The sequence below is a fragment of the Morone saxatilis genome, unplaced genomic scaffold (assembly GCF_004916995.1).
Source record: "Morone saxatilis isolate NCDOM2014 unplaced genomic scaffold, NCSU_SB_2.0 Contig15, whole genome shotgun sequence".
Taxonomy (NCBI): Eukaryota; Metazoa; Chordata; class Actinopteri; family Moronidae; genus Morone; species Morone saxatilis.
Window position 1 is genome coordinate 17,276,398 of NW_023339707.1, and position 10,792 is coordinate 17,287,189.

Consider the following 10,792-nt stretch of genomic DNA (forward strand, 5'->3'; position numbering starts at 1 on the left):
GTACCCACCACTGTCATCCTCATTACCATCACTATGCCTCCTCCACCCTTCCATCTCTGTCTTTCCCCTCCTGCCTATTCTTTCTGGCAGCATACTCATATTTCTTATCTCCGCATTCTTATACCCACCTTATCTCTCTATCTTCAAACCTCACCTTAACATGTTGTTGGACTGTGTTGAAACAACTCCAGTTAAATAGGGAACAGGGGGGTAGGAAAGAAAGGGGGAAAAACAGGGATTAATCAGAGGTTGGATTGGCCAACAGCCGACTAGACTGAGCGCAGAAGAGGTGGCTGAGATGGGAAGGAAAATAAACATTGAGGCTACTGTGAGTGGGTGGAGATTGAGATATACTACCACTTCTATTACTCCACTCATGGACAGTGTTTCTCCTCAGCTGCTCCTGTATACACTACCAACACTTAGTAAACAGGGAAACAAGACGAGCTCTAGAGCAAGCTGAGATGGCATTCAGTTCATTTTCTCACATGCCAACAGTGTGCTCTTTGACTTCCTGCTTGGTGACCCCTTGTGCAGACACACACATACTTAAACATGTTTTTTCCATATACTCACACGAATGACACACATCTTACACATGTTTCTGAGCACGAAATGCATATCCCAGCTGCAGTAATTTCTCAGAGAGAGTTAGACATTGCTGCTGTGAATGGGCCTGAGGTGAGTCATAAGCAGCAGAATGAATTGTCCCATAGGCACTGATTTCTATTTTCTGTGCTTTTCCTCCTAATGTTTCAGCTGAAGTTTCAGTATAGTCCTGACTACTCCCCAAAGGTTATCTCCCACTATGAGTCATAGGTAGAGACTGGTTTAAACAAGCGAGGTTTATGAAAGGAGTGTTTTTTTTTTGATGAAGAAGTGTACGTTGAGGGGATGCAACTGGCAGCTGTTTAGCTAGATGACTCGTAGGATTGTGTAATCCTCGAGGGCCGTGGGGGTTTCTCTGTGTCACTGGGCTCTCTGAGCTTCACCACACTCTGCGTTACAGCTGTCAGCTCCTGGCATCTATGACTCAAACAGAACTGGCAGAAAGGGGAGTAAAGTCCTGCAGCTTGGAACAAAAAAAAAACAAAGGCTTTGGAGCAGAAAGAAACTCATATTCATCCAAAGATCATTTTAATGGCAGAGATAGCGAGGAAAAAAAGTGAATGTGTCCATCTGCTGCAGAATGAAAACCATCTATGACTCCTTTTGGGTTATTTTTTTTGGCTTGATCAATTTGCTGGTGCAACTTGTTATATAACTAAGCCGAACATTTGCCTTTGTGAGTGCCTGTTTGTGTCGGTATATGTGCCATGTATTCTGAAACCATACACCTTACCACGCCCTGTGTGTTCGCTGGTGTCATGCTGCTAACACCTTGTGGGAGCGTCATTGACCTGCCCTCTGAATCAGCATAGCAATGCTACAACATGTACTCCTCAAATGAGACATGACAACAAATTCAAAGTTTTACACTATTTCAGTACATTTTAAATAGTAGTGAATTTTATGTATTTATATGTACACACCCGCAGTGTGTTTTGTGTCTGTGCTTGTGTTGTTTGTTTTATTTCGTAAAATGTAAAAAAAAATACCCTTTTTTCTTCTGTTAACAGAAGCACAGTGGAAGGATGGTGTGACGCACAGGCAGAGGGACCAGTCACTGCTCACCACTCAAAGGCAGATCATGGCTCCCATGTCTCTCCTTTTCCTGGGCTTCCTTCTCACCCTCCTTCATCCTTCAGCTGCCCAGACCATCATTGGCTCTTCATCCCCCCTCCCTCGTCTGGACCTGCCTATTAATTCTTCACCTCAACCAACCAAGCAGACTGCTAGATTTTGGCCTTCTTTGCCTCCCAGAGGGCGTAGTGATGTGCCTATCAGAGCTACAGTGCGGGATAGACTGCAAACTACAAATGCAGTGCAACAGAGAATATCCCGTCCTACTGCACAGTCCACTCCTTCTTTTATACCTGGCCTTTCTACGCAGAACCTCAGCAGCGGGCCAGTTTTAACACAACCTACTGCAACCAGGCCCAGGACTGATACAGCTAGTTTAGCAATCATCAGGGCTTTAGCAAAGGGAGATGCTACTACAAAAGGCTCAACTCCACCACTGCCCACTTTGCCCTCCTCTGCTGTCGCTGAGTCTGCAGGTGATAAGCCAGTGATAGCAGGGAATCCAGAGGAGGGATCAGTGAAAGAGACAGAGGATGATGATTTGCAGGGGTTTGGATCAGGCAGTATCCCAACAGTGATGGTTGTGACGGAGGAATCACCTATTGCTCTGCCAACGGTTGGTGATGAAATGGCTCAGTATCGGCCACTGGCACAGACCGCGATATCTAAAGTTTCTGATGTAGAAACACCACTGCCAGACAGTCAGACGCTGGAGCCTCAACTGTTTGTCCTTACAACAGCCAGTAAAATCTCTACGACGCCACAGACTGAGACAAGAGCCACCCTGTCCCCTGTGGGAACACAGGCGACACCTCAGAATGAAATGTTAACAGGTGAGAAATCAAATATAATAGAATTAATGCTTCATGACAGTAAGGTGCTGTTGAGGTCAAAATCTTCACACCATGTCACAAATGTGTCTTTTCCACCATTTTTAGGTGAACTGACGGCAAACACTCCTTCCACCGCCAAAGTTACTACAAAGCAGGACTCTGCTGCAGTGACATTACCCCAACTCACAACTACCACCACCGACTCTGTCGATAAACAGTCAGAGAATGTCGGACAGCCAGTTTCTGCCCAAAACAGTTCGCATTCAAACACCTCAACACAGCAAGTGGCAACCACAGCGACAACCAGTACGCTTACTACACAGGAAGCTGTGAGAACATCCTCCAAAACAACAAATCAACCCAACAAAACAACCCAAATGGGAAGAAATACAGCCAGCACAACTGTACAGTCATCAAGGACAGGTAATAAATGAAGGTCTTGTGCTCTGTAGTTGATACTTTTAGAGTGACCTTTATCCTTTGATAATTTAAAATGGAATTATTTGTGCAGCTGGGACTTCTTTACTGGAAGAATCTGGAAAAGCCTTCAAAGGAGGGAAAAAGCAAAGAAACATTTCCATGAAAAGTGGGGTGGTAGTTATGTGGGGTAGACACAGGGAGGAAAGAAAGTATGAGCAAGAGGTGAGAGGGAGGTTTGAAGAGGGGGCGGGTAGAGTTGCAGCCAGGCAAAGAGATAGACAAGAGGAAAGTAGGGTCTGAAAAAGAGACTGTTGGGAATACCGATGAGAGACTAGATTGGGGTGGGTGAAAGTGTGGTAGAAGAAAGGTACAGACACAGAATTGCAAGGAGAGGGATGGTAATGAAAACCAGATGCACGGAGAAAGGGATGAAGGGAGGGGAGCTGAGAAAAAAGTAGATGGAAAAGGAAAAGCATGACACATGGGGCCTATGACCAAGTCTCTTAGATACTATGAGAACAACATCTTAATGACTTTTAAATGGTCAGACTCCTGCCCCATGAGTACATTTAACGTCGAGTATGTTTTTTGGCAGTTCACTGAAAGTATTAACGGCCTGCATCCATGGCGGTACCAGTGTCTACTGCGTGTATATATCTGGGTCGTAAACATACGTATGATTCTGTGTCCTATGAGATGGAACAGGATATTTAGTTTTTAGTTCATTGCAACATGCTGACATATAAAGCAGTGTAAGCAGTGTGTGTGTGCGTGTGTGTGTGTGTTAAAGAGAAAACTCAAGGGTAGGGGTAGGTCTAAGTGTATCCAGCTGTGAAATGTGATCAGCACATCTGGAATGTGTCTGGATCTTGCTCCTGTTAGAAAAAAAAAAGTTTGAGGGAAGGAAGTAAAACATACGTTTATATAAATAAAGAAGTGTGTCTGTGATCTGTACGCAGTGCTCGCATGTGTGAGTCTGAAACGCGTGTGTGTGATAGGAGGGAGAGAGCCAGGAAGTGAAACACATGTTGGAGTGAGTCATTAGTTGTTGTGTCAGCTTTATGGGTGTCCTCTACAGGGTGAGGACGGAGCTTAAAGCCCTCCAAGTAGCTAATGGTTTGAGTGTTTTACCTCTGATCATGTTGTTCCACCATCCATCAAGTTTAAATGTGTGTGTGCGTGAAACAATTCCTCAGAAATAATTCTAGATAGATACCCTTTAGCTACTATCAGTCACAGTGACACCTTTTATGGGGTTGGTGTCTTCTCTCTGTTAGTAGGATTATTCACATCATTCCATGGTACTCAATCAGTTCTTGTAGGTTATGTTTTTTACACTGTGTGTTATCTTTACACTTCACAAAGCACTCAGTGATGAATGGCTTCATGATTATAATGCTGTTGGGTGTTTCCATGGTATTGCAGAAGGAGAAGGTGGAGTGCCTTGAACAAACAGAAATATGTGTGTGCATGTGAAAATCAGAGAGAGACAGAGATGTAACGCGGTGGCACATTGCGGTGCTGTCTTATCCCACGAGGTCGTTAAGTATTGTATAATACTGCAAGAATGAGTTTTTCTCATTCTGGATGCTATGTGACACTGTTTATTTTACGTAATGTAGACGTTAATTACATAATCTAATCCTATTAAGCCTACTAATTACTACTCAGTTATCCAGAGGAGTTTTGCTCAACATAATGTCTTTTATGTTTAGGTATATAATGTGGATGATGAGGTGGCATGGTATTCAAATCGTTAAATGTTATGATTGCTGTTTCAGTTGCATTAGATGAGTAAATATATTTTCTACATGCGTTTCTTTTTTCAGTACTTAGAAAAACTACACATACATAATTTCACTTTGGCTTAAATATTTAAACATATATAATACTCTCCACACACTGTGCTGGTATTAGCTGATGTATATTGTGCCTTGTTTCTTGATTACATGTGCAGTGGTGTGTGCCATATTGAGTACATATACATGATGTGTAATCTGTCCATTTCTGCTTGCACATAAGGGCACTGTCTGTGGTTTATGTCTAGTATTTCTGCACTTACTGTATTTTTGCATACAGTGTTTCAGTAGATGGGCAGCAACACACTAACCTGACACTCAAAAAGAGGAGAGAGAAAAGGAAAAATACAATTGAGTCTGTACAAGTTTGCTAATTTGATTAGACCTTGTCTTTATGTAGACCTGGGACAATGTGTCTGTACAGAATGGATTTGGTTACAGAGAGGGCCAGTTGGTTCTAGCTCTTGACTTTGATAGTGAGCTACACCCCTCTAGTGGCACTAAAACAGTATTTCATGCTCTTCTATACTATTGCTCTGTTTTTCAGATAAATGGCATTTAAAAAGAACTTTACTATCAACATTTTAGTTTCATGTATTTAAAAAACTCTGTTTCTCTTTTTCTAGGGACCGCTTCATTCCTTGCCACAGGTGTCACCCGAATAAGGTTGAGCCCCACATATCAGACTGGCATTGGTCAAAGGAACCGCTCCATTCTCCTAGGACATCCTCACCAAGCTCCCTTCTCTACTTCTAATGCAGCCCCCTCTCCCAGCACCAGTCCTTCCCCTAATGCCACACTTCTCTACTGGGGGGACCTGAGCCGGACGCTGGCTTTTGCCTGGGAGCTTCATGTCTACGGCTCAGCAAGCCTCTTCCTCCTCCTGTTTGCTGGTGCTGCTCTCGGTCTCACTCTGTCCCCTGGCACAAACTGTCCTCACCGAGGGGCTCTTGCACTTGCCAATGCTCTGTTGTTTCTGGCCGGAGGACTTAGAGCGGTTCTTTTTCTAATTGACCCCTATGGCACACGGAAATTCCTCCCTCGCCCCGCAGTTACTGCGCTCTACAACTTGCCTCTACACCTGCTGGTGTGGACACAGGCTGCCCTGGCACTGCTGGCATTGAGGGTGGCAGGAGTAAGTGTGTTACCTCCAACTTTGGAACGTCCTCCTCTGGTGGCTGTGCTGGCTGTGTTGCAGTGTACCCTGCTGCTGGCGGCTGATCTGCTTTCACCAGCACTGTCCCCTGTGGTGCCCGTCACCCTACAGGTCCTGTCCCTGTGCTGGGGTCTTGCTCTCTGTCTGGGCTTCCTCTGCTATGTCTTTCCACGTATACGCTGCCCTGCTATTCCTCATGCTGGAGTCCCTGAAGAGGCCAGGAGGAAGACCTGGACAGGGAGCAGGAGGTTGGGGGTGATCCTAGGGAGAGTGCTGGCAGTTTGTGCAGTCCTGGGGGCACTGTGCTGTGGGCTGCATGTTCATGCCACCTTATGGCTCTATGGACTGCTAGGAAACTGGACACGCTTCAACTGGGGGTGGTGGCTGGTGCACTTCTGGGCCCGGCTCCTGGAGCTGGCCTGGGGGTTCTCACTCCTGCTCCTGGCTTCCTGGGTGTTCTGGAGGCCTCAAGGTTGCGGAGGAAGGGAGGAGGGCGGGCCCGATGGCAGAACAGCAGGAGACCAGCCGTCCCCTGGCCAATCTGTAGGCTCCACTCAAAGACACACCTGCTGGTCCAAGATAGTCCAGAGCCTGAGGGGGAAGCCATGTAGAAAGTCTGACAGTAATGGGGTGGGAGGAGGAGGAGGACCAGGGGAGGTGCCTAACAACTGGGCTGGCCAGGAGCGCCCTGGAGCTGACATCAGCAAGAGTCTGATCAGGAACCAGAACCACGAGCAGTCCACTGCACAGCCACGCTGTGTCAAAGACAGCAACCGGGGACGCAATCACAGGGGCCACTCTGCAGAACGAGGCATATCTGATGGCTCCACAGGCTCCCTGCTGAGACTGCAGGCGCTGGGCCGGCCTCCACAGCGCTCAGTGAGTGGCAGCCTGGATCAGGATAGGGACACTTCCCTGTCTCTTTATGAGTTCGATCTGCGGCCCCCATCTCCCATTGACCTGACCCGCAGCATTGACAAGGCTCTGCACAGGGAACACCTGCTCGGTGAAGGGAGCTTGTTTTATCCTTTGAACCAAACCTCACTGTGCCCCTCCCCGGGCTCAGGGGTCAGCCAGGGGCCCTGGCTCCGCAGGAACAGTGACCCTCAGATGCTGTCTGAAAGCAGCGAGGCCCCAACAGAGTCTTCAATGCCACTGGGGGGCAGCGTTCTCAGCAGTGTTCCTAGCAGGCAGGTGACTGCTCCCCCCACACCCTCCCACCAGGGTTACAGGTGGGCTGGGAACACGACAGGAAGTGTCCCTTCATCAGTGTCCTGCCCTGTGTCCCTTCGCCCCTCCAGAACATCGACAGGGCATCTGGGGGAGGATGGGGTGGACGACACACGGCCGTTTATCACCCCGGACTCAGAGAGGGTGCGGGGGAGGGCTGGAAGACCGGTAGGGTCACGGAGTTACCTGGAGGTCAGCAGACACGATGACTCTGCCAGTGTCAGCAGTGAAATTATTGATCTATGAACCAAACCTTAAACAAAACATAAGGACCAATGGCCGCATATCAAACACCCCATTTAACATACTGTTCCTAACCAAGAGTTCAACAAATAAATGATTGAATGGCCCAAAGATTGGCCTAAAAATGTAATATTTTTAGAAGAGGGAAAGTATTGAAAAGTGTCTCTTGGTGATCACCGTAAAGGATATCATCTAGTTGCCTTTTGCTTTGTTAAAGGGTTCAACAACTATGTTGGTGGAACAGATATGGTATACCTTTTACTCTAGGAGTAAATATAAGATAAAAATATAAGATATAGCACAGATAAACAACACACTCATAACTCTTTTTATCTGTAAAACGTTAGTGCCCTCTTTTTCTTGTCTTTCCTCTCAAAAACACACTCCTGCATAACACTGGTATAACTTCAAGTACACTGGGACCAGAAATCCAGTTCAACAAGTCCTAAAAATGGCTCTTTAGCAGGTCCCTTCTTTGGGTTGGTGTGAAATTTGTGATGGTGATGATTTTCTATCTTCCCATAACTTGAATGAAGTTATGAAATAGGTTTAGATCATCAACTCCCTGTCTGTGAACAGCACAACTGAGAGTTTCAATATGTTTGAAGGGTTAAAGACAGATGTGGCTCTAAGGTCTCATTTTTATTGTTTCTGTGAAAAATGTCTGCATATCAACAATTGTGAATTTCATTGCTTTCATAGAGTTTATTTGCTGTCTTCCATATTTGCTTTGTGATGTGCCATACATAACCTTGGTTGGTTTTGTGCTATTTTTATGGTTCTATAAACCCATTATTTGGGTTAACTCTCTATAGCGTCTTACCAGTATCATAGTGACTCACCTACGGATTACTACTTCTAAGCTCTTAACATGCTGCTGCTGTTGTTGTTGTCCAGTCTGCCTTGTATGCTAATGTGAAGCTGGTTACGTAAAGGCACAGGCAGTAAACAACAGCCTGAAACATGCAGACGCATGCATGTGAAAGTGTTGCTGAAGCTTTTAGATGTATCTGAAATTGTCAGAATTCAAGCATTCCCCTGTGAGTTTAAAGCATTTTATCTTATTAGTTTGCTGTAGGACTTTGCTGTAGGACTCATAATGACAAAGCTTTTGCAATCAGTAATTATGTATGATTGAAGCCTCTGACTGCAGTTTTACAGAATTTGACTAAAATATTATTACATAATCATGATCCTATCAGTTGCATTGAATCAATTCAGATTGTTTGATATGTTAACTAATTAAAAGCTACACGGCTTTGCAGGGCTGCACCCTACATGACTGGCTTGGCATGAACCTCAGATCTCTTATATTAGACCTAACTCAATAACAGAGCACTTAACTGTAAGCCTGAGCACTAGACTGAAGTATTTTACTACTCAAGAGGAAAATATCTTTCAAATATATGATGTATAAGCAACAATGTAAATAATGTTTTTTTGATGTTCATGAATAAAGGTGTATTTGAAACATAGTTGTAGTTGTTACTGTGAAAGACAATCTGAAGTGGTATTGTGTCTGAGCTGTGCAGACTATTGTGACATCAGATTGAGGTCTGGGTATGACATGCAGAGCTGTGACAGTTAATACTTGACTACAGAGGTTATGTGAAGGACTTTCTGGGCTGTGCTCAGGATTGTAATGGTTATGCAAAATGAATAACTAATGGGCACAACAAAGGTATTGGAAAGAAACAGACAAAACCCTTCACATCTAACTATATTTAGTCTATTGATTAACTTCTGTTTGGTGATCCTGAAAATAGCCCAGTGGTTTTCTCCTCAGTCTTACATTTAAAAGGTTTTGTTCCATCATGAGATGTCCGTTTTTTTTTAACTGAACCTCACAAAAAGATGACTGAAATTTAATCTTGGGTTTATTTTGTTAATATTTAATGATACATTTCCAGAAGTGTTTTTTTTCTTTCCCAAAGTGGATAAACACTTTCAATTTTGGAATAAATCTTAATTTAGGCCTCTGTTCCTAAGAATCAGTTCATGACTTGTTTCCCGGTTACCTCAAGGTGACTTGCAGTACTTCCCAGTGATGTGAGATGCTTGACTTGTTTCCTATTTACAGTACAATGGCCTTGTGTTGTTGTCTACATTCCAATGAACCTTTAAGATTTCACTGTATCAGTTTTCGCTGTTACCTCTTTTACTTCATGACCAGGGAGGTATCTCCAGCACTCGTAGTGTTGTCCCCTCCACAAAGCAGTACGTGCCATAGAAAATACAATCAATGTGCCCCGTCCAGTCTGTAGTTACAGTACAGCAGTACAGTGTTAGATTGTTTTTTTATTTTGCTCATTGAACTTTTGTTCTTGTATTTCTTGCTGCATTTCATGTCTGGATTCAAATAAAAATGAGAAAATTTCAAGCCCCTTATTTCATTGCTGTTTATTAAAATAATACACTTACATCTCATTAATCCATCCACTCAGTTTCCACAAACTAGTGATATAATGCAGATTCCCAATCATCATTTTTTTTTTTTAAATCGACATCACTGTAGTTAGAAATGTTCCACACTGATTAGACAATACTGTGTCAATGAACTTTACAATTTACAATACACAATAATTATTGTGTATTTTATCACATATCAGTTCAGCCTCTTCTGACTCTGCACGGCCGGGTCTCTAGAGTTCAGTACGAAACTGCAGTGTAAGATTCTTCATCTTTTTCTTGTAGTCTTCATCAAACTGTTCATTCTGGGCCACAGTGAAATGGTTCTTCCAGTCACCAACCTTCCCTGCAGAACCACAGAGAGTCAGTCAATTATTCTACATAAAGGTGGAGATCAGAGTATTTTTTTCTTTTCAGACACATTTAGTTTATTTANNGATAGAATTAAGTTTCATTTCACATGTAAATTGTGTCATTGTTTACTGTACCTTTTCTTATGAAGGGAGAAATATTTAAATCCATGAATTTGAAGTTTATATGGTTTATCATGTTGTTCGTTTTCATTTTGTCAAACTGCACTCACACTGTCTATGATTCTTTCCTTTTCTTCAGCTGAAGGAGACAAACCAAGAAAGCAGCAGAGCTGGTCTATTTGCCGTTCAGGTATCCTGGAAGCAACAATTTGTTACATATTATCATCACCACCATTACCCTCCCCTAGAGGCAGAGCTTTGTAAATGTAACCTGCATCAGGGAGAATACTTTTTAATCCACATAAAACACAGACAATCACATAAAGCAACAATAAACTACCTCCAAAACCAGATCTTCGTAGAACATGTAATGGAGTTTTGAATAACTCTGTTTCTTCTTCCACCAGCTGTTCACATGGTCGTACCAGGATCCAAACACAACTAAAGCAACAGAACAATAAATAAAAGCACTTGAAGAGTGTGTGTATCTCCAATACAAGCCACTTTATTATAGTATTTCAGACATACTCTTTCCCTCCATGAATC

The 10,792-nt window shown here is 43.7% G+C and overlaps 1 protein-coding gene and 1 pseudogene across 1 annotated transcript in view; one reads left to right on the forward strand and one right to left on the reverse strand.

The window, feature by feature from the left end:
• The window catches only part of LOC118324633 (proline-rich transmembrane protein 3), a 15,693-nt gene extending 5,950 nt beyond the window's left edge, over positions 1 to 9,743 (forward strand). Inside the window, exons 2-4 of the mRNA XM_035657057.1 lie at positions 1,620 to 2,516; positions 2,622 to 2,939; positions 5,362 to 9,743. Of these exons, the coding sequence (XP_035512950.1) occupies positions 1,620 to 2,516; positions 2,622 to 2,939; positions 5,362 to 7,367 (3,221 nt within the window). The 3' untranslated portion in view covers positions 7,368 to 9,743. The remainder of the gene's footprint in view (positions 1 to 1,619; positions 2,517 to 2,621; positions 2,940 to 5,361) is intronic.
• Positions 9,744 to 9,807: 64 nt separating this feature from the next.
• Positions 9,808 to 10,792, reverse strand: part of LOC118324638 — a 2,374-nt pseudogene continuing 1,389 nt past the window's right edge.